Here is a 24869-nt window from a genome sequence, read left to right on the forward strand (position 1 = left end):
CTCTGTCGTATCTGGAATTAATGATGAAATGAAGGACCACCAAATGTGATAAATGAAGTTGCCTCACACCTCGGGGGCTCATGCTGCTTTAAAGATGTGTTTCCATGCAAACGTTAGTGTGTACAACACAGTGTGATATATGTAGGTGTAGTGTGGTGTAGGTATTTGTAGGTTCAGTGCTCCAAAATAGAGCTGCAAGGATTTGTCGAGTGACAGAAGAATAATCTTGCAAAACTATCAGAAAATGTTGTTTTAAGTCATTTAAAGGCTTCTCCTGTAGAAGACTTTAAGAAACGGGGATGGACATTTTCTATTTAAAAGAAATCTGACATTTTGTAGACCAAATAATTGATTAATCTAGATACTAAAGATAATTAAAGTAATCGTTAGTTGCAGCCCTACACCATAACCACTCTCAATTTACCAGAGTTCCTATGAAAACCCTTTTGCCACACAAGAAGAAAAACAATCTGCCACCAGTTGTTTTCATTATCAAGTGTTATTTTCATAATTACGGCATGTTGAAATCATAAGTAGGTGTCTTTATAATTATGATCTATCATAATTATCTCATAATTATGAGAGATTTGACATCTCATAACGAGATGAAGCTACTCAGACATTCGTGGTTAACCTCCACAGCATCTATGTTGTGCAATCACTGCTCAGCTCAACAAGAAAACAGTCAACCATCTACCAAGTAGCTCCTGCAGCACGCTGTAGGCTGGTGGAAGTAATCCACAGGGTGCAGATGCTGTGATCCAGTCCTTTACGATTTCAGACCCAAAGTAGGAAAAGTATTTTTTCAGTAACCTCATGACAATGCTACAAATGGAAATTCTGTTGCTACACGTGGTCTCAATATGTGCTTGATCATCTCAATATACATATTAACTAGTATGTCCTCTGAAGTAAAACTACTGTATAGTGCAAATTAACAAACAAGTCTTCAATATTATTCTGTATTTACTTTTAATGCTATGCTGGACACTTTTTAGGCAAAGGCCGGCATTGTTCTATATTTTTCTTATTGTTGCCAAATCCCACGAAAAGATTAAAAAACCACAACGTGTAACCGTCTCACAATACAAATCTAAAGTCTTAAACAACTGAGCACTGTCATTTTAAGCAAATGTTACTTAAACAAGACCAAATAGTGTATTTGTTGGTTTTCAGCACCAGATTAGTGGATCATAACATATCAGGAATGGAATTAATCTACAGTTGCTCCAATTCAAAATGAGACCAAACTGTTCTATGGATGTCAGTTTTTGAGCCACAACAAAGACCAGCAACAGTTTGTTTTTAGCCTTTTGCTACTGAAGCAGTTGTTGATCACTTGCAGCTCCTTGCAGCCGGTGAAGAGGAGTCAGCAGACAATGAGGCTATAAAATGGTTAATACAATGAATTAATTTGTTTTCAACTGTGAATTACCGCAACCATGAGGGGTCATTGAGCACACAGACATAAATGTGCACAAAAATAATATTCGGCTGATGGGTCCAGTAGTATACGAGATTAGCTGCGGACAGACACATGATCTTACACCAGGGTTACGCCTGGTGGAGATAATTATACTGTCAATCATGCAATGTGATAGGAGAACCATTAGTTTAGTATAGAGGTGTGTGTGTGTGTGTGTGTGTGTGTGTGTGTGTGTGTGTGTGTGTGTGTGTGTGTGTGTGTGTGTGTGTGTGTGTGTGTGTGTCTCTCTCTGGGGATGAAGCAAAAAAACACGAGACAGTTTTGTTCTTCAAATATATAATCTTAGTTCAGTCATACAGATATATACATTGTATAATAAATAATATTTATAAAAACATAACATTTACGATTATAAAATAAAAAGGGAATTATTCACTTTAAAACATTTGTACAAAACTTTGGATATAGCGGGAGAAGTGGAGGATGGGGGTGGGGGGGGGGGAACTGAACACAGAAAGGTAGGCCCAGGTAGGGAGGGCTGTGTAGAACATGACACAAATGCTAAGCTATGTCACAAAGAGAGGACAGCCTATACACTACTGGGTATTTGTGTTGTTGAATATAATTAATAGGAAGCAGGTGGGACTGTCAGAACATGTTGTGTGGAAACCTCTCACACTTTGTTCCACCTTTGTGAAGAGCCAGCCTGCCATCCATCCGTTTTTTCCATTCACCTATGTTTGTCACTGGCAGCAGTCATGGCACACACACACACACACACACACACACACACACACACACACACACACACACACACACACACACATATATAAATCATCCAGCAGCTGATGAAGTATCCCAACCTTCTTCTGCTTAAAAGGACAGTTCACCCCAAAATAAAACGTTTTTCCTCTCACCTGTAGAGCTATTTATCAATCTAGATTGTTTCAGTGTGAGTTGCTGAGTGTTGCCTCGGCCGTCTTTCTTCTGTTAAAGATAATGGAACTAGATGCACTTGGCTCGTGGTGCTTAAAGCGCCAACAAAATACATTTGAAAATCTCAACAGCAATGTCTATTTCCAGAAATCATGACCCGGTTAGTCAAGATAATCCACAGAGTTTGCTGTGAGCAGTTTCATGTAGGAACTATTTTCTTGCTACCAAACTGCACTCGCCGGACGTATCACCGCGCAGAAGGAAGTGTGCACCTACTCATGAATGAGAGGCTTGTGCTCACCCGCTGGCGTGTGTAGTTCGGTAGATAGAATATCTGATATCTCCAACACTCAGCAACTCACACCAAGACAATGTAGATTGATAAATAGCTCTACAGGTGAGAGGAAAAATATGTATTTTTGATTTTGGGTTGAACTGTCCCTTTAATGTTCTCAGAATCTACATGAACTGGAAGTCTTTTCTGTCCACCCAAAAATCACAACTATTTACCTCAATGATCTTAAAATACTTTCCTTTTTTTAGTTTTTTTTTAAGTACAAGTCAGAGTGAACTGGGCAGACATACATGCCTCTGAAAAAAACATGTTTTGAGAAAATGACAGTATTGTTCCTCCAATATCTCCAAAACCTGTAGGCAGGAGTGTTTTTGGGGTGTACTGACAAGAGTACAAGTTCATAAATCAGGCTTCATCAAAACCTAAACTGAGTGAAAATATGGAGAGAAGGAAGGGAGGGTGTGAAAGCAGAACCTACTCTGGTCGTCACATGTCCCCCTTTTTCTTTTTTACAGTGATAAAAGAAAGATTTGCATCATACAAAAGTCTCTAAGATGGACCTGATGAATGCATGAAGTGTTAGAATAAAAAGATCTCCCAATAATCACTTTGCTCATAAGACCAGAATTAATAATAAGCATGCTGAAGCTTGACTCGCACTTGATGCATACATTTATAAATGAAACCGCCACAAATCTTCTACTCAGTCTTATAATGTGAACGCTGGTTGTTTTCACTCCTTAGATTGAATAATGTACGACTGATGCGTCACACGTGTGGAAATCATGAGCAATTTACAGGTTGATCGTTGCCCTAATGCAAGAACAAAGTCGTCATTCATAAGAACTGCTAGCTTGCAATGACAGAGAATTTGCTCACATAAACAATGCACAAATGTGAACCACCTGGAGTAGCTGAATAGTGCATACATATACATATGTAGGGTTGTTAGTTAGTGGAATGAGCATGCTTGTTCACACACATGCTGCATACCTCCAGTCCCAGCCCAATGCTAATATTTCAGAAATGCAGGGCTATAAAATCCAACTGTAGCATATATCTTCCAGGTTGACTGGTGCGGTCGAGTCAGTCAGCGGGGAGAGTAGCAACACTGAGGATTTCATCAGCTCAGTAGTTTACAAAAGACAGGACTGTGGCACCTCCAACACCTGTTAAGTTCAGTAGTTACAAAGTGATGGTTTCCTGGGGCTGCCGTGTTCAGTGTCACTTAACACTAAGTGACGGTGTAGAGGTTGGTTTAGTTTAAAAGACAAACAGGTAAACCAGCCGGACTGGCCGGGGAAGTGAGGTGTTAGTTAGAAGATGTTTTTTATTCAAAAGCAAAGAGAGTCTGAAAGTTTTTTTTTTTTACTGCATTTATCTCACAGGTAAAAAGTGTTAATGTACATGCCACAAACATTGTGTTGGCATGGAGGGGGGAAATAAATAAAGACAAGGGGGGTGGGAGGGGCCCAATGCTGCAGGGGAAAGTGGCACAACTCCTCGGACTAGAGATCAGTCAGGTCAACACAGGACGCTTTCTGCTCAGACTTTATGGAAATGGTGGTAGTGGTTTGGAAGACAGATTCTCGGGCAGGGTTTATACAAAAAAAAAAGGTCTAGAAGTATCCATAGCTGATGTGCCATTGCCCATTAGGGCCTGAGTGTGTGTGCTGATGAATATGTTTGTGTCTGTGTCTGGGGAAGCAGGGAAGTCGTGCAGGAGGTGGGGAGTTGAAGGGTGGGTGGGCAGCACTTGTAGTCCAGTTTGTCTGAAAGCACAGTCCTCTCTCACTTGCACGTGTGGACGTCGTAGACACGCACGCACTCCTGACAGCTGACGTAGCAGCACCAGTGGAAGATGCAGTGACACTTCTCTTTGCGTTTCTCAGTCCGGGTGTTGTGGCCGCGGCCGCAGCACAGCAGGTCGCAGCCCTCGATGCCGTGCGAAGACACGTTGCAGGCTCGGTCGCGCGTCCCGAAGGAGCCGGTCTCCGGGTTGGGCTCGCAGAAGTTTGGCGAGCCCTCATAGTAGACCAGGTCGCGCTCGGTGGGGTGCTTGAAGAAGTTGTACTTGACTCGCAGGGTCTCCACCCAGCCTCGTGACTCGCGGTGCTTCTCCACCACCATCTCTGAGGCGCTGTCGTACTTGTCCTTCAGGTAGTCGCCCAGCATGCGGAAGTCCGGCTGCGCCCACCAGCACGTCTTCACCTCGCAGCTTCCTGACAGGCCGTGACATTTACAGCGCAGGTGCATGTGGTCGAGGATGGTCTGAGAAACACAGAAGACACTTTTATGTTCACTTTGTATGAAGGTTTAAAGCCTATATTGGTTCTAAACTGGACTTGCTTAAATTTCCTGGTTGGAATAAAAAGCATGTACAACTTAGGCTACATACTGAAGGCAAAGGTGACCCAATCTGATTTATTTTGTGTGCATATCTCAGATCTGTTTTTTTTAAATATAAAACCGTGTAAACGCATGGAATCCGATCTTTTCAATTCTAATCGGATCAAATCTGATACAGGTCAGATTTATTTGCAATGCGACCTCAGTCATATCAGAATTCAGTCAGTGAACGGAGAGTGAGGTGTTAGATTTCATAATAATAATCATTATTATATAATATTATTCCACTGCTCATGAACTTATATATGAAAGCGTAAACGCTGACTTCAGCGTGGGAAGTGCACTTAGCCTACGGGTCAGTTCCAGACCGTGACCAGTTCACACTGGAATCTGGTCTTGGCCACATTAACAAAAACTATGTCAACAGCCAAACAAAAAGAATCTGATCTCTGCAATAAATCTGAATTGAGCTTCCAGTGTGAACATAGCCTTAGTAAAGCTATTTATCAGCCTGGCAAGCAGCCAACTTGTAAGCTTTCATAACCCATTTTCCTGATCCTTTAAAGCAAGACTCGACTAAAAATAAATCTTGAGTGTAAAGAGTCACTGCCTGTAGGCTTTAATGGTGGCTCTGAAGCTTGGATTTACAGTTACAAGGAATTCCAATGGCAATCCAGAGTCGTTACACAAAGATATAGAATATAACTTCTTAAATGCATAGACCACTTCTGCCTTAGCCAATAAATCGCTAAATACACTTATTTTGGCAGAGCTTTTGGAGTGTGGTGGTGAGAAGTGTCTATGGACGTTTTGACATTTGTTTGCTGTGTCTGTTACCACTGGAATCCCCTTAAACTGCTGTGAATTCAAACTGACTACACCCACCATCCTCTGGGAAGAAAGCAAGCTACAAACCTTCAAAGCCTACAGGCGGTGAGAATTTGATATTGAAAAGGTAGACTTTGGGTGGAGTTCTCCTTTAATTAACTTGAATGTGCTGGTCCTAATTTGATAAGTGACTCAGTGCTTGTGAGTCAGTGAAGTCAGTCCCCATCAAGCAAGATCTGCGGGAATTTTTATGGTCAGAAATTCACAGGAAATTAAGCAACTCAGACTAACAAAACCACTGAAGACGAGCAGGCCAAGAAAAACAATATGCCACTGGCTGCAATTTATTTAAGTGTCAGGCAGCTGTGAAGTACAGAGGCTCGGCTGCTGCTGCTAATTCTCTCTGAAGTCACTGGCTCACATCATGAGTGTGCTGCCGTGGGGGCTTATTATACCTTTGTGTTTTGATTTGGTTGTGCTTTAATTCAACAGCTATATTTAGCTGCAGAATTCCCCCAGCTGGGGCGGAAGGCAGGTGGCTGTGGCACCTCTGGCTGAGGAAGGGGAGAGTGGGGGCAGGTGTGTGTGTGTGTGTGTAGGGGAGGGGGACTAGAAGTGACATCACTCTGTGAGCTTGTCATGCCAACATCAAGTCCCAGAGAGCCCCGGGGCTAAATAATGGAGCGTGAGAGGGCCAGGTGGAGAGGAGACTCCTGACAGTACTGCTGTTCAGTTAGCTCCTGTGGTCTCCCTGGCTGCTCCTGTATGCTCAGATCAAAGGGCTGTCTTGTTGCCGTGTGGTCCCTCCATTTGCCCCTCAGCAAGCAGCCGGGGAGCCAATTTTTTTCAGAGCGGTGACAGCAGCCAGTGATGTTTTAAGTCTGAGCTGATTTCCTTCTTTTCCTCCTCAACTCACTGGGGTTATTTGACTGTCAGGGAATTTTTTCATTGGGATGCAAGGCATGAAAGGCGAGGTGTGGGGGCGCGAAGCGGGCGGGAGGCTGTTGCTTAGATGAGTAATTAACCAGTCAAGTCAAGTGCTCATTTTTCGCTGGAAACTCAGAAATGTGAGGACAAGTCAAATACCAAATCCCTGCCCGTCACATGAACAATTAGTAATCCCAAACTGTAATGTTGCCTGGATGAATCCTCTCCCTTTGCACGCCAGTCAGGTCGTTATCCATTGTTTACTGCATCTCTGTTTCTGTTTTCCCCTTTTGCTACATCGTACAATGTGCGCTGAGGTCGTCTAATTAGCTCTGCCATGAAGGTTATGTTTTCGGTTTGGTTTGTTTGTTTGTCAGCAGGATTACGGAAAAAACTAGTGACCCAGTTGTCATGAAACTTGATGGAGTAGTTTAGCATATTGAACCACTGCTGTCTCATCACTTCAGTCTTGTGGTAATCAGTATGTGGACTAACTCCCCTGTCCACTTCCTATTGTGCGTGGACTAACTCCCCTGTCCACTTCCTATTGTGCGTGGACTAACTCCCCTGTCCACTTCCTATTGTGCGTGGACACCGGCTTTCATTCCCAACTCGTCACATAGGGACGCTTGGTCAAGTCTCCTTCACTTTTTAACGCACTGGGTACCCCTTGGCGTCGCTTGCAACAAAACTAATTTATTTCGGAAAAGATCATGGTTAAGGTTTAAATGAGTATAATTGTTACGTAACTTAAGTTATGAGCGTAAGTTAAGAACTACCTGGCTACAGGACGTAAGTTAGGTTTGTTACGTAAATTAACTTACGTACATAACTTAAAATATGTCTTGTTTCATGCAGGAAAAGTACCCATCCATCGACTCCAACCTCCTCCCGACACGGATGGAGCGAATAGAGGCGCAGAGTAGTTGCTCTGAGCGTCTATTGCTGCTGATGGGTTTACCTTGGAGTAAGTTGAAAGCCTGGTGCGTCTCATACAGATCCTTAGGGGTGCCTAGTGCCACGGTATCAGACGCCAAGGGGTGTGACCAATCGTTGTTATTTTACGAGCTGGGTGAGCTTTGTGTCGACAGTTTGTGTTTGTTGACCCTTGCCTGTTTCAACATGACAATACCCCTGTACGGAAGGCCATCTCCATAAAGAAATGGTTTTCCCAGTTTGGTGTGGAAGGATTTGAGTCCTGTGTCAACCCCATCCAACACCTTTAAGATGAACCTGAACACTGACGGTGAGCCAGTACTGATCAGCAGCCTCCTGTTGGACCTCACTGATGCCATTGTGGCTAAATGGGAGCAAATCCCTGCAGAAATACCTTCCACAGAATCTTGCGGAAAGCCTTTCCAGACGATTTGAGGCTGTTGTAGCAGCAGATATATGCCCCTTTGGCCATGTTGTGCATATTAATATGGAATACATAAACCTAGCAAGACATCCATGCACATTTTTCCCATGTGTCTAATGTGTTTACCGTGCGTCCTGCCTCGTTGTTGTGTCGGTTCATCGCGGAGCGGGCGTCTGGACGATTCTCTCTGGCGTCTGCAAACTCCCTGGACACCAGCACCCCAAACTCTGCATCCTCACTGCAGCCGCCCCACTTCCAGCCCTCACCGGGAGGTCCCTTGTGATGGGAGTCGCAGCCGCACATGGTGGACGTGCCCTCGGCACAGGAGCGCGTCACTGCAAACGCCACGCCTGCTGAAGCTATAGCGTGGACAAACGCTGATTCTCTGGTTGCTGAGAGGGACGGATGAAGACAGACGGAGAGAAGAGAGAGATAGAGTGTGTCAATCTTGTGTTTAACATGGACAAGGCAATCTTTTACTGCTGCCAACATCCAGACTGAAGTATTGAAAGGGATACCTCCAGGCAATAACCTTTTAACACAGGATTTCTTCTTTGAGAAGGCATTTATGTACCACTGCGAAAAACAAGAAACCTTATATGGAAGGAAAAACTTGAACTCTCATTTAATTTAGAATATGTAAACATAGCTCACAGTATTTACCATATAATCATCGATGAGGAAGCACATACTACAGGACACATGAAGGAGCCAAAAAAATAAAAAAGAGTCCCTGCAGTGACATCAGCCCATTGTGGTTGTGTCAGGAGGGCCTAACGCTCAGTGGGATCTCAGTGACCTCCTGTCATCCCTGAGGTGTGCTGTTTTGCATCTGGATAGTGTTTCAGGAATGTTGTCATCCCCCCCCCCCCTTCTCCTACCCGGGCCCAAGGCCTTCTGGTGAAACCTAGCAGTGTGTCGGCCTGTTTCTTTTTTACACTGAAGGATGGAGTTACGCCTCCTTTGAAGGCAACAGCTTATTATGTAACCAGACACCATTGTTTCACAATCACAGCACACTTACCATGGCTCACCCATTACACTCCACTAGCTGTGTAACACACACACACACACACACACACACACACACACACACACACACACACACACACACACACACACACACACACACACACACACAGTAAGGGGAGGTGTCCTTAAGCAGTGGCTTGACTTCTCAAGAGCATTGAGTGGCCTGAGTTTCTGATACATACAATTGCGTGATTTGAGTTTTTTAAAATTTGTACGAACACGACCAGAGAATTAAACCCGTAGTCTGCCGACCACAGTGGTCACTAAAGCCAGAAATTCCTCACCAATTCTGCTGCCAATGAGGCTTTCGAAGCCCGTTCAGACTACTTTACAAGCCACAGATAAAGTTTGCTTATGTTTTGCTGGAGACTAGTCATATTTTCCCATCTTGAAAGTATCTGCAAGCATAGTTACAAAACAAAATACCTTTTTATGTTGGACATTTTTGTTTGACATTTCTAAGGGTATTAATGCTTATAACTCACAGGGTGGAAGGTCAGATGGATCATCTGATGTGGTCTTTAGTTGTGAAAATGTAAAGCTGGAGCTGAAATACTGTAAATCACAACTATATTCAGTAATATTTGAAAAATAACAATACAAACTGAACTAATATGTTAACAATATGTTCTTTTATTATTAAATCTAAACAATGAAAAACTAACTAAACTCTTGTGTGTCTAGAAACACTATAATTTCATCGTTCATAAAAGGGACCATGTACAGTTTAAAAGATGAATGCCAGATTATAGCTTTAAACTATACAAAGCTACTATAGCTGCAACAATGACCCCGACATGAAGACCAAAAGATAAAATTCATGGTCAGTGAGTACAGAGCTGAGCAGCTTTTAACAGACTTTTAAAGTTGGTTCTGGATACAGTGTTGATCTAAATCCCCATGAGTCCTTGCATGATTGGATGACACTCCGTCCTCAGGTTGGGCATCCCTGCTCGCCCTGGCAAGCCTCACTGGGCCCTCCACAACAGGGGCCTGTGAGCCCTGGGCCCCTGGAGCTCTGGCTGTTAGCCATGGCTAGCGCTGCTTCTGCTACCTGCTGGGTCCATCAATCCGCCTTTGTTTCCCTTGTGTCACACTGTATTATCCACACAAAGGGCCCAGCGACTCGCGCCCCCACAGCCCCGCTCTGCCCGGAGCTGGCATTCCCTAAACTCCCTAACCCCCCTCTCTCTCCAGCCACCCCTCCGCCAACACCCTGAGCTGAAATCCCATACACCACCACCCACCACAGAAGCTCAACCCCCACTTCCTCCAGGCATCCACCAACTGCACCACCATGGCCAATACGCAGCTTAAGGTGGCTGGGGCTGGTGGTTGGTAGCTCTCCGTTCCCTAACTCAAACTTTTCCATTCATCACTCCCAAAGTGAGACTCTCTCCTTCCTTCCTTCCTTCCTTCCTTCCTTCCTTCCTTAATTCCTTCCTTAATTCCTTCCTTTTAATTCCTTCCTTCCTTCCTTCCTTCCTTCCTTCCTTCCTTCCTTCCTTCCTTCATTTGCTTCCCTATCCCAAACTGCACACCCGGGCTAGGTTGGGAGAGATCCCCTTTCAGCCTGTTTTCATGACAGAGTCAAAAGGGCGTGTGAATGGGGCGTCCGTGGGAGCTGGACTGTGTGAGGCGCGCACTGGTCTTCATGCACAGTAGGGGTTTTGCGGAGCCCCCCGGCCCTTTTCTATTGCCTGTAATCTCATTTGGCCTCCCCTCTCCCTTTTATTTGACTGAGGAGCTTGGACTGCTCACACTGCCCATTTCTGCCCAGATTCCTTCCCCTCTGACACACAGGGTAATTCATTTCTAATCAGCAGCCTCACTCACGACACACAAACTTCTACCTTTATAATTAGGCCTTGAGCGGGACACCTGTGCCTATTGTTCCACCACTCTCAAGTTTAGTGGGATTGTTTAAAGGACACAGTTAGTGTGGGGATATTTTACAATTAGTATTCTGCTGTGTGAAGCGCCTGATGGATGTCTCCAGTATATCAGCCCTACTTGTCAGGCTTTGTTGATACATTTACCGCGCTGACTCTCTTTCATGCATGAGAATGTAAACACCTTTGGGAAAACCGAAAAAGAAGTCACTCAGTCTGAAGACAACTGCGATACTGAAGGTGAAGATGGATGGAAATTGAATAATGTACCTGAGCTCATTTCTAACTGCAGCCAGGAAAGGTGTATATTATTGTAATTGCCATAGTTGTCAGCAAAAGCCCAGAGAACAGGCAGTGCTGAGCCATAGGGTGTATGTTTTGTAACAGCCTGTAATAGCCTCAACCATGGTTTTTAAAGTCGCAAGCTGTTGGGCACAGATCATTGAGATCACAATTATTTTTAAGCCTTAGATACATATTTACATTGTTACAAAAGGCTTTTTTCTAAACGAGCACTTGTAGGTAAGTTACCTTTATCTAGCACAGGGCCGAAGATGGCCAGGTTGTCCTTGATGGTGGTACAGTTCCATCGCCTGCCCCTAAACTGATGCTGGCACTCCTGGATCCCCAGCTTGACACCTTCTGCAACACTGGGCATGATCTCTATGTAGTTGCGACAGAAACGCAGCTGCTTGGGCACCAGGCCCGGGATAGAGCCACACAGGATGGGTTGGGAGCCCAGAGACGAGTACTGCTGCCCAAGGGCCAGGGACCTGCAACACACAGAGAGGGGGAGCAGCATTAGGTGAGATCTGCGGGACATAAACAAATCTCTGTATCTGTGTCATCGGTATAATATGTAACCATCTTTTGTTATTGTTTTGACTGAGAGAACCCTAGTGGCAGAGAATGACATTGTGCGTTTAAGCATACTAGTGGACTCGAAATCAAAAGAACTGCAACATGATCTAAACAAGTTTATCACCACAACCAGGCCATCACGGCAAAACAAGGGCTCAATTTAGGTTAAATCTAATCACATTTCTTATTCTTTGCATTTAAGGGTTTATATTGTACCTCAATATATTTGTTTATAGTATCCCATAGCACAAAACAACTGTCAAGTAGTCAAATCGGACATTGGAATGTCTGGTCAGATGAGACATCCTTTTGTAAGATAAAATAAGGTAAGATAAACCTAATTAATCTCGAGGGATGGACATTCATTGGCCAGATAGTTCCTGATTTATATAAACATTTTGCCATTTTTTTAGGATTTTATTTGGGTTGAAGAAGGACTGCACACAAACTTCATCATTCTATATTTATTTCAACAACATAGTGCTGAATCAATCAATCATCTTTATTACATTTTATTGCGAGCACATTCTCGTACTGCTTCTTGTGGTTAGACAACATTTAACATTCAAAGACTTTGGCTTCTTGTGTTTTATCTTTCAAAGTATGGTATCAGACATTGTGCTCAGTGTGTATCAGCAAATGATACCCAGAACTAGTGCTTTTACAATTTCATAGGATGTGGGAAGTGAGACTGTTTGCCTCACAGTACAAGTCTGTGCCTTCGCTAAACTCAATGATGGTGACCTGCCAGGGAGGCCTCTTCTTCTGTGTTCATTGATCTCAGGTTGAAAGTGTAGCTTTGTGACAGTGCAGTTATTCATACTGGAGTGTTTTATTGACTTATATGTTTAATGTAGTTTATACTAAGAGCTCTTTTGTCTCTTTTTTTTTCTCCACCAGGAGAGGGGGGTCTAATAGGCCCACTTCAGGGCAGGGATATAAGCTATTAGTACTGACTGTTCAAAGTGTTCCCACTTGTTAGCATACACAGAGCTGCTGATCTAACAGAGAGCACACACGAACCTGTCTGCTTAGGTTGGGAAAAGCCCCCTGATACAATTTCAAATACATGAAAACACCTGCCTCTGCAGTTCAATCATTAATTTGCGGTTTTCCTCTGTAGCTGATTTGATAAGAATGACAATGTTTACAGCTGGGCTTACTGGTGATGGACAAAAACAGCATATCTGAACATATGTGCCAGAAACCTCCTGCAGATGTGTCTAAGCAGGGATTAATCACCACAACCGAGACAACCAAGATCAGCTTGTGATGCCAGAAACCATTATAGTTTCATTCAGGTAATTAATTTTAATTGCTTTCTATTTCTCTTGAAATAATAGTGAGAGAGTGGGAGAGAAAATATGTTTGCCATGTCCATGTTTTAACACGCTTTTTGTTATGACAAGCTCAAACTAAACTGTGCGGTTTCTTCCAGAAGGTCATGCATTTACTGTAGGATGTCATATGTTCTTCAAGGTGACATGGGGTGAGTAGTTGATATACAAATGGTCATTTTGTGGGTGAAATATTCCTTTAAAGAGATGATTGCTTTACAATAGATGTGTGTGATTCGGGTGTTCACAGGGTGACGATGTGCTGCCAACAGCTCTGAGAGAAGAGCTCTACCAATGTTGAGCAGACTCTCCAGCACTTGGCCGAGTCTGGAGGGCCAACGTGGCGCTGAAGGCCATGAGAGGATCACGGGGGAACAATTGACGCTGTTCATATCAGAGCGCCACTCAGGATGACCTCAGGAACCCCGCAGGGCGCAACCCAATTACAGCAGCCACTGACAGATGAGTGCAGTGCAGTGCCCCACCCCAACACAAAAGTCAAGCCATTGAAGTCACAGGGGGAGAAAAGAAATCCCCCCCCCCTTAGATAGGTTCACAGCTCATGTGCGCTTTTGCTTTCTTACATATGGCTACAACCAAAACCCTGCCCCCACCTCCCAACACCCTCCTCCCCTCACAAACACTGTTTTTGATCTCAGGTGAGCATTGTTGCAGCAGGCTCGCAGGTATCAAGGGTTGCCAGCGGAGCTTACACACTGAGACATGAGGCTGAGTTGTTTTGCTTTTACAGCTGGTGTAATGGAATATATGATTATCACATAATCAGATATAAGCCACTTGTGTTGTTGGCAGGAGCTTCTTGACTGACACTGATACACAACAAACAATTCTTAGTATGAAACCCTATCTGATCTCAGCTCCTCGAGGAAAGCTCAGTTACGTAAGGTATTTAAAAAAACTCTCAAACACTGCTATGCAAAAGGAAAAATAAGTCTTTTCTCTTTCATATCCAACTTAATAATTCAAACCTAAAAATGCTGTTTTGCCCAATTTTATGTTCCCATGCAGTAATTTGATAGTGCTCATCAATCTCATTCATGTTCTTGCCTCGAGTTTACCCAAGCGAAGGCAGCCACATTAGCTCATCTGCCAGTCCCAATCCCACCAACATCACTGAGTTCAAGTGTTGCTGACTTCACTCTGTCTGGTGACTGAGTGACTAAGGGCCTTAATTACACTGTCTGCTAGCTCGGTTACTGCCCATTAATCTCTCAGTCATGGGGTGGACCAGAGTAGGTGATGCCCTGCACGGAGCTTGAATTTGAACCTTGGTGTCAAATGCTCCCCAACAACATCAGTGAGTTAACTCAAAGGAAAATCTCTCTTGAGATATCTCTGTATTTAGACCGCCGTGCCAACCTCTGCTATATTTCAGGTTCTATTCAGGACAGCTGAACCGCTTGCCCACCACTCTGACATGCACGCTTAGCCAGTGAATTTGAGATTTCTGATGGAATCAATTAGCTAACCGCATGGGACTTTGTGGTGGACATAGCATGTTTAGACTACAGGCTGTGGATCTGCCAGCCGATTTGTCTTTGTTTGCAAAGGATGTGCCTCACTTGATCCATATGGACAGATGAGATGAAAGGGATATCTTTTTGGCTAGGTGCTAATGAGAGTCTTAACCCTGAGGGGTTATGAGGCGTATCGTGCAAACAGACACACACATAAGACGCATGCATGCAGACCACATGCTGATCCAGCCTGCTTTGCCTCACTTCTCGGAAGCCACGAGCAACGTGTCTCAACCGAGTGAGGGAGCAGCAGACGCAGAGACCTCCACAGAGGCAGAATGCCGGGGGAATCTGCTGCAGGGGACGAGACAAGCAGCAGAGCAGCAGCGAACGGCAGGGCTTGGCAGGTGCATGCCCAGGCAGGTCCGTATGGGGCCTCTACTGGCCTGGGGGGTTTACAGCTTGGTTGGGGGTTTTCTCAGTAACTAAACTGGGCTGATGTGAAAGTATGACGGGCCGCTGGAAACCACATAAATGAAGCAGAGGAAACAAAGGGATTCCACCACACACCTTGCTGAAGAGTGGAAATTCACGCAATCAAGAAACACTGTCAACAAAAACTTTTAACTCAACCACTCCCAATGCAATACAATCAACACTCTGGTGCTGGGGTAGAGAAGTAAAGTGGCAGCATCTCGCAGGAATTATTCTGTCTCTGAGGAGCACAGTCAGAAATATGTTGCAGCTGCTAGTGTGGGAGGTCTGCATTACAGGGGTCAGTGTGTAGCACATGTCTGTGCACAGATGAGCTTTCTTTTGTGTGACAGCCTCCAATGTCCAGAGGCACAAAAAGTACCAGGTGACCCCCTGAACCTGTTGAGCAGAACATGACATCTGACCTCACTGCCTTCAGCATTCAGCCTACAGAAACAGTTTGGAGTTCACGACCAGGGTCCGTATACAAGTATCTAAGAAACGGGGTGCTGATCTCCGGATGGTTTTTCCTCATTAATCAAAGTCATCATGATCAAGTGCTTGCTCATTCTCGGAGTGTACAGTCACGTGAACTTTAATATCTTGTCGGAGTTGCTGCTTATCTTTAAAGTGAGGAAAGCTAAATGAATCAATCTACGTCTATGGGGCAAACCCGTTGTTGGCCTTTAACACTGTTTTGGTTCCTGGTCCTAACCTAGCTGTGAAAACATTTTGCATAACCTGGCATATGAGCACGCACATTGTACATGTGATGGTCAACAGAGGTTTTACATTTCTTTAGAGAATCATTTCATGCATTTTCTTTTCTTTAAGGTTTTGATGTTGCTTAGTGAGTGTGCTTCTCATATCATTTTTACATTTGAGACTTTTTTATTGATGATTGATGAGCATGCACTCTCTTCCTTGCTCGTCTTGTGCAACACTTCACCAACATTTTAAATTATTTGAATTATAAAGTACAAATATCTACATTGTTATTTCTCATGATTGTATGTGTTTGTACAAAAATAAAATATTTTTTTAACATTTTGTACAACTTTATTTAAGTCAAACATGGACCATGTGTTGACAATGTAACATACCATGGATGAATAAAGAGAACAGCAGACACGTTTAACTATAAAATAAATGTTAAATATGTCACTTGCGGCTGCCATCTTTGGTCAGAGTGTGGAAAACTTTGCTTCTTCATCTTCTCTATCCTAGCAGTTAGAGGAATCTTTGAAGAATCTGGACATGTATTCAAAACCGTGGTAAGTGTTCTCAAACGACCTGCAAAACATAACTAGTCCTATAGCTGTTAAATACATGTTGTGGAGTAAAAAGTACAATATTTCATTCTAAAATGTAGTGGAGTACAAGTTTAAAGAAACAGCAATTGGAAATACTTAATTTATAAATACCGGTATCTCAACATTGGACTTTAGTACAGGGAACTTTGTTGGTTTCCAGCACTTGATTCATGTGAAATTATCAGCCTTGAGCAATAGTAAGAAAGGCACAAATTTAAATATGTTTTAAGTTCAGGTTTTTCTGACTGAAGTTTTTAGTGGTTTGTAATTCAGGACAAATTGGAGTGTTGAAGTGGCAACCAAAGTATGGGGGTGAAGCGAAGGATTAGAGAGCCTGTCACAATCCATCCCTCCATGCATTATTCCTTAGGCACTGTTCAAAGACTCATGGAAACCTGCATGCATGTATGAAGGCAGCGTGAGCTACATAGTTGTGTAGCTACTTGTAAGTTCCGACTTCCAACAAGGTGAGCACTAAGATGATGGCAAGAGGTGGGATGCCTCATTCGTATTGCTCATACGGCAAACATTGTAAAAGCGTTCATCTTGTACCAGGCATGCACCCTTCTTGCAGGACATGCTGAAAACTGCTGACACATGATGATATAATTTTCCATTATGTTTCATCACAAGTTGGAACACTCTCCGGCTTCTGCTTTCAGGTCAAGAGCAGACTTAATGCTGACGATGTATTTAACTACACCTTGTTTGCGCAGAGGTTCAAAGTTAATCAAATACAAGGATCAAATCTTTGATCTCCTATACAAAATATTTATTTCTTAAATATGAACTTTATTATATTTTCAGTTACTTGCAGTTGTCTAAAAGAAAATACAGCTAACTGTGGGATTTGAAAGGATTCAGTCTTTGGTAGGGCTGCATGAGGAAAATATGCAAAATATTGAATATTGCGACAACAATATAACTTAACAGATATTTAACTGTATTTCTGCTGCTTTCAGTATACTGCAGCAAACTGCTTGTTGAATAAAAAAATAATCCAACATTCTTATATTCAACATTGAACTGAATACAAAAAAAACTAATAAAAAAAAAAGGATGGTTACATTTTTACAGTTGCATAGTGCAGTTTTCTACTACTTAAAACAATATCGCAGTCTTTTGCCATGTGTTTATTGCTCAAGTTGACATTGCGGTGACGATTAATAATAAATTGTATATTGTGCAATGTTTAGTACCAGATTTAATATTAGCTTCATATCTGATAAAATGATATTGCATTCCAATGTATTTGCCATTATTGACGATGGTTGCCAGTCGTTTTTCAGCCATGTCTGAACAAGTTAACTTATTTCATTAAAGAGAAATTAATAATGTTACTTTTGCTGGGTTTGTGCCTGAAGCGCTGAGTCCTCCTGAGTGTGTGCTGTCACTTCCTCTGTCAGAGCCAGGCTCCTGAAAAGGCCTCTGCAGTAACAGGCTGGGAGAATATTGTTTGCATTAAACTCTAATCTACCTCTAATTTACCTCTATATGTTGACGCCGCAGCTCAACTTGTCAGATTTGCCTGGAGGACATAGTGTTGCTAAATGAGGCCCTGGCAGAGCAGTAAAAGACGTGCATTGAGAACATTTCATTTATAAATCCCACAACAGAGTCTGCAGAGAGATAAAGGCACTCGAAAGAGAGTAAGTGGGCCAAGGAAAGTTGCCGGCTTTGCCCGAGGATGGGACTTTTCCTGGTGGAGGCTGGAATGCAAAGCTCCTGTCTGTGTTTTGTTGTCTTCTGTTTTTCTTTGGCACACTTTTGATTTGTAGTCCAACAGCTCCTGGCTGATCAGATAAAAAATGACAGGACCCCTGAAAAATGTTCCAACCTGTTCTTTTTTACCTCCTTTGCCTCCCCTCCTTTCCCCTCTCTGCAGACTGTTACAGAGAGTGTGGAGTTGGGACAAGGAGGCCCTGCAGTCACGAGTATGGAGACGTGAAGAAGGAAACTGAACAGGGTGTAAACTTGTGAACCTGCTTGTCAGAAAGTGAATGAGAGCGGCAGTAGCTCTGCACACACAAGAGGAGAGTACAAGGCACTGACAAATGCGCGTCACACTGGAAGCTTGGTGTCCTGTCTGTAGGTGGACACGACAGAGTCTCATCTGTTGTCTTGAGAGGACAGAGCTTGTTTGAATGAGAGTCTTGAGGGACTGTGTGAATGAACCACAACTCAAACAGTGCATTGTTCCCTGCCACTGCTCATTAGGGGCAGCTTGTTGGCACTGCTGCTTGAATTGTTAGCAGTAATGCATCCTATGCAAATCATAACTCGTAGTGGATTGTCTGGAATTGTACATTGTATGCCTGGAATTTCTTTGTGGCAATTTCAAACACCACATAGTGTGTTTGAAAGTAGTTAAAAAACCTAATTGCTGTTGACTTTTGCACGCTGAGGTAACTTGGGAAAAACTCCGCTGTGGTGCTCTACATTGTTGGGGTTGAACCGAACTTGTCAGTCTGCAGATATTTCACTCACAGGCATGTCCGATCATAATAAAATCAACTGTCATGCATGTTTTTGCTTCTACTTTTGTATCCCTCAATAGGGCTTGGTGTCGTACATCAATGTTCCTAAAGCTGGCATCCAACGTCTGGGCAATCTCGGTCACATACGCTTTGATTATTCCTGATTTCTTTTTTAGGGAATGTACTTGTAAGGCTGCTTGTTATTAGTTTTGAAGAAACACCGTTATATTTCTCAATTTAAAGTATTGGGAAAAAAAGTTATTACTATGGTATCAGTACTGAAAATCAGTAATCATATATCAGAATAAAAAACTCAAAAGACACCCAACCCTACCACGACGAGGGTGAACAGCGACATTATTTATAACATTTGTTAGAGACACTGAATGATCCTCTCCTCGCTGCGTCCTGATTAGTTGTGTGGTTGCCCTGGTCAGTGACCTGGGGGCTTGTACAGGTGTGAGCAACACATCTCTGTCACTGACCCTGTGTGTCAGAGAAATTGCTTTCTGCTAATAATAAACCTCTGTAACAAGCCATACAGGTGAGATCAGCCAGGTAATGAAGACTTTAAATATTGTGTATGTGTGTGCCTCTACACGTGTGTGTCCCCTAATGATCTCTTTGCCTCTGGCCGTTACCGTTTTCCCTTTGAGGAACTGTCCTGGCCTGTGTTTTACTGCAACTAATAGCTGTGCACTGGGGGACTTTGTCATTTCCTACAAGAGCACATTGCATGTCCTTTGATAGTGTGTGAAGATTAGAACTCGCCTTAGCTGCTTTGAAATACCACTCTCCTTTGAACCTCTTGCCTAGCTGGGTTTGACTGGATAATGTCATTCCACATGCTTGTTCAGTGACGACAGTCTTGTGAGTTTATTTTGAGAAGTAACGTGTTGGTTTTAGTACATGAAGGTGCTCTCACTCACAGTACAAGTACAGCTAAAGATGTTTGCAGGGCTAGCGTTCTAGTCATTTTAGACAGTGGTGGAATGTAACTAAGTACATTTACTCAAGTACTGTACTTAAGTACACATTTGTAAGTACATGGCTGTTTTTCTGAGGAACGGTTGAAAATGACTTTTTAGAGAGACACAGAGCACAGCAACAGTTATATCAAACACTCACGTTTTACTAAATAAATAAAATGCTGCTTGTTACACGAATGAAATCGGTAGGCGTCGGCGAGCTGCCTTTTTATTTCTCAGAAACGTTTCTAAAATAAATTGTACACAAAATAAAACTGTAATTTATTTTCCAGCGCATCACACAATAATGCTCGAGACAACTTGGACTTTGTGTGTAGGATTAGCAATATCTAGGTTCTTTTGTTACAAAGAAAAGGGTTTTAAAAATCAATTATATTCGATTCAGAATCTTAGAAGATAAGAATCTCAATTCTAGCATGAATCTATATCTTTCCCCCACCTTACCCCTACTGTAGATTAACTACCCAACAATATATAAATGAGCTAAAATCAGTACAAACTTAAACATCTCGCAGTGGAGCATTTTCACAGATTTGAATACTTCTTCCACCATGGACTTTAGAACATATTACATAGTCATACATGTCTTTGAGGAATTAACTCCTTGTGTATTCCTTGTATCCCTGTGGATGTCACTCTCTGTGGAGACATTTCTCTTTGGCTTTAGCCCAAAATTGCCTTTGACCCTGGCCCTATGGCGGCCCTCAGCCATTCATAATGGAACCCTAAGGTTTCTTATGAATGACATTCTTCTGGACTTTCCTCTTCTTTTCTCTACCTTCCACCGCACTGGTGAGAATAATACCCGAACATCCTTGATCTTTTCACACAAGACGGCAGATTGAGGATTTTCCCGCAGTAAGAATCATTTAAGTGATCCCTTTGCCAATGGTAGGGGTTTTTGGGGTTGAAGATTGGATTGAAGATTGGAGGAGGGGGGTGTCACAGTCAGATAATGACATTCCTGAGACCCAGAGATGGACTCTATAGCCTCATTTAAGCCGCTCAGGTTGAACTGGAAAGGACTGTGTATAGACTGGGCAATTTGGTAAACCTAGATAGCTTTGCGTGAGATCTTTCGAGAGGTATGCCACTGACATTATTGAAGCTACTGCCACAAGTAGTTCTTCAAACAGCAAACACAATTTTAGTCAGGAAGCGGTATTGAGGCTTATACACGCCTTACATTTTAATTAAAGGATCTTGAAATTGAATCATCGAAAGCTTTAAAAATGCACAGGGCTTATTGTAGAATAGTATTTATATGCGTAATACCTTTGAAAGTTTTATTCTGCACTGTTAATAAATGGTGCTTCTTGTTTTTGTTGTTCTTCTGATACAGAGTTACTTAGAAGCAGTTATGAATGCTTCATATTTGTTATGTTTCCTAGTCAGATTGTCAGACTGCCAATATTGTTTCATTTCAATGAGTGGAAGTTAAACTAAACTAATTAATAAAAGCCTTTGTTGATCAGGACTGCAATAATGGCTCATTAAAGCTGATGATGATTGTTGCACAATTTAGTTTAGATAGTTTAGAACAATTTGCAGCAATTTACACTTGTAAAAATAAAATGTACATCAAGTGTTTGATGTCTCTGATTTAACGGTAATGATAACGGAGGATTAAGAGGATAACACTTATTTCATTTAAGCATCTCTTGGCTGTGCGGTGTGATATGATAATCACTGCCGATGCTCTGTGGCTGCTATCGGACTAAATTCATCTGAGATAATTCCTTGCTGAAAGTGACTGTCATCATTCACTTACAACCGCCGCTGTTTACGCAAGGAACACAAACACACAGCTGGCTGGCAGAGCCCCACACGGGCTTAATACAATATTATATGTGACTCTTATAAACAACCTCGCTGTTTGTTAAGAACAGAATATTATATAATAGTCCTCAGCCTCAAGTTCTTAGATATTGATATTCTTTGATCATTCAAACGTAGGTTAAAAGGTGAAAGCAAAACACAGCAATAAGTCCAAGAACAGATATTTTTTTCCTTTTCCAACCTCACAGAGAGGATGGCGTTGTCAGATAATTGGACAGAGACCAGGGATTATGTAGGGTCACAGCATAGCTTTAAGATGTCATGAATTCTCTCAAACTTTGATTTTGCCCATGTTGTTTAAAACTGCTGTTTCCCCAACATTCTTGCATTTCAAAGAGGCAATTTACTGCTCAGTCTCGCCTTTTCCAAACCCACCTCATTAGTTTGCTATGTCTTTCTACTACACCTCATCTTCGTCCATGCATATGTGCATATCACTGGAGTTATTTATGCTCTGTTTTGTTTTCAACACCCCATCTTGTAAAAGCAAGGCTGCCAGGCATAAAGCAGTCAGAACGGCTCTTCCCTCCAACCCGTCCCACCTTGGCTGGAGAATTTATGGCCAAGTCATCGCCCCTGAGACAGAAGTTGAGAGGAGCCTGCCTGGGCCCTCGCTGAAACTCGGCACCCTCTTGTTTGACGCAACACCTTATTTTGTCTCCTTTTGGACTTGTTCGACACCGCGGGGTGATGCCACTGACAGCGCTGTTTGACACCCATTCCTCAGCACCTGCCCAGTCTCCTGGAGCTACGGCTCTGCTTTTCATCTTTCCACCCTCCCAGTAACCCCTTCCCCAGCCTACACTTCAAAATTTGTTACCCAAATCAAAGGTGGTGTGCATTGTTGAGGTTCGAACATTATACCAGTGTCATGTAAGCTCCTTGAACAGAACAGCTGCAGGTAATTCACAGAGAGAAGAATCCCAAGCTCTTTGTCACTGTTGTCTGATGCGTCTTGCTGAAGCCAGGAGTGGGTGTAAAGTCCTCTTTGCCATTAACACTTCAGCCCTGTGGCCTGTGTGCTTGGCAGCTGCCTGCTCTGTAAATGAAACCAGAAGATGCTCGTGGTTTGGACAGCACTATGGTGGGACCACATGCTAGTTGGGCTACTAAAAGTGCAGTAGCTCTGACAAGTATTGTGTTGTGAGCCAAAAGAGCTTTGTCATACGCCTACGCAAATATCTCCAAAATAGAAGCTTTATGTTACAAAGGAAGACCAGGAGCTATGAGGTCAGCTGCATGTAGCTGAATTCGTAATGAGATAAACCTCTAAATTTCAGTTACTGGTGCCAAAAGCGATCTGGGATAATTTAACAAAGAATAAAACCCTGCGGCACCTAAACATATTGTCTCCTGACAAATCCGTGGTGGAGGGGGTGAATTGTGGTGCAATTGAAAAGCAAAATGATATGCTTAACTGTTTTCTTTTCTTTTTTTTAAAAGGATTAATTTAATTAAAGCCGATACCCCATGGCAGACTGCAAATTTGTAATATTTTTTGAACTGTTTACAAGTTTGACAGTGGCAAAGATTTTGTGTTCAACGCATACATCATACATATACCAAAAAAAAAGCCCAAAACAATTCAGATTGAATTCACGGCATGTTTGGGGGCCGGCGGCCTGAATGTAGAACTGTGACGCACAATAGCAAACAAAACCAAATGACGCCGATCTTATAAGTCATGATTGTTCTCCTCTCTGAGGCACTCCTAAAATTATATGGTTGTATTTCAAGAAAGAAATTGATTATGGTTTAGAAACAGGAGCCTCTTTTGAGGCTTTGTTGAATTTTCATGAACAACATCAGCGTTGTCATCGTCCTTGAGCGGTATCTGCAATTTATGTAATAATGAATGATCTTACTGACTTACACTGTTGTGTTGAAATGCCTCGTAAGTCCTTACACCTTATATTGCTGTTGACAATTCATACAAACATGGCAACCCCTCGCTAAAGTATTATTCCTTAAATTTAAAATACAGCTCTACATTTTGAATCATTCAATGATTCCCAAACTAAAAATTCATCCTCTTTGCATCACAACATACTCCAAAATGATAAATGGACCTGAGTGTAGAGGGGAAAAGAACGGCAAGCCTTTTCCGTTGCACGAGTATTTGAGGTTAAGATTCTTTGGACTGGGCCGGAGAACATTTTTCCACGCAGTCAACTGAAAGTGCACATTCTGCCCCTTCAGAAATGATCATTTGACCAAAAAGACTCTCTCTCTTTATGCGGCTATAGGGTCTGATGCTGAAACTGTGGATTTGTACTCACCACCAGATGGGATAGCCTCCAAGCACCCGTGAGCTGGACAACCACACACACATCAAATATCCAATCAGATACAAATCCATGAGGTAAGCCTTGTAGTGTGTGAGAGGGTAAATGGATCAATACATAGAACTTCCAGCAGGCAATGAAGAAGAGTTTCCAGGAAGAGAAGCTTTAGGGCAGCTTGATTGTTGAATGAGGGGAAGATTAAAATGATATTGAAAAAAAAAAAATCTTCCTCCTGTTTTCCCCCCTTCTCTGAGTCGGGCCAGGAAAGTGTGTCTGTCTCCTAGTAGTTAAGAGAATAAGTGTCTCTTACACACATGCACACACGCTCCTACCCGTCCTCTCCTTCCCTCCCTCTCTCTGAGGTTCTTCCCTAAGGTAGATATCTTTTTCTCTCTCTCTACTTTTTTCTCCCTCAGGATGCCTCATCCACAGGCCCAATATTAAAGTGGGGTGGGGGGGGGGGGCAGACAGGGGGGGGGGGGGGGTGAGGTTTGGAGATGTCAGCTGGCAAGCCAATCACAGAAGATGGCCTTAGGTTACGAAAAAAAATTATTATTCGTTCCCATCTGTCAATCACACGCCACCCCCTGGTAATGTGGAAAAGAAAGGAAAGAGTGAAAAGAGGGAGGGAGGGAAATGAGAGAGGGAGGTATGGGGAGGGACACATGAAAAAAGGTAGAGCAGAGTTGTTACTCAACTTGTTTCATGTGTGATCGTTGAAAAAAAAAAAAAAAAAAGATTCCCCAAAGTGGCTGGTGGTAGGTGACGGGA

The 24869-nt window shown here is 42.8% G+C and overlaps 1 protein-coding gene across 1 annotated transcript; it reads right to left on the bottom strand.

The window, feature by feature from the left end:
- Nucleotides 1-4448: 4448 nt before the first annotated feature.
- Nucleotides 4449-24172, bottom strand: wnt3 (wingless-type MMTV integration site family, member 3). The gene is made up of 4 exons (XM_029456400.1): nt 24093-24172; nt 11577-11818; nt 8248-8513; nt 4449-4928 (listed from the first exon to the last, which is right to left on the bottom strand). Exons 1-4 carry the CDS (start codon nt 24170-24172, stop codon nt 4449-4451), a joined length of 1068 nt encoding a protein of 355 aa, XP_029312260.1.
- Between the last annotated feature and the right edge of the window lie 697 nt (nt 24173-24869).

The sequence above is a fragment of the Cottoperca gobio genome, chromosome 19 (assembly GCF_900634415.1).
Source record: "Cottoperca gobio chromosome 19, fCotGob3.1, whole genome shotgun sequence".
NCBI classification, from domain to species: domain Eukaryota; kingdom Metazoa; phylum Chordata; class Actinopteri; order Perciformes; family Bovichtidae; genus Cottoperca; species Cottoperca gobio.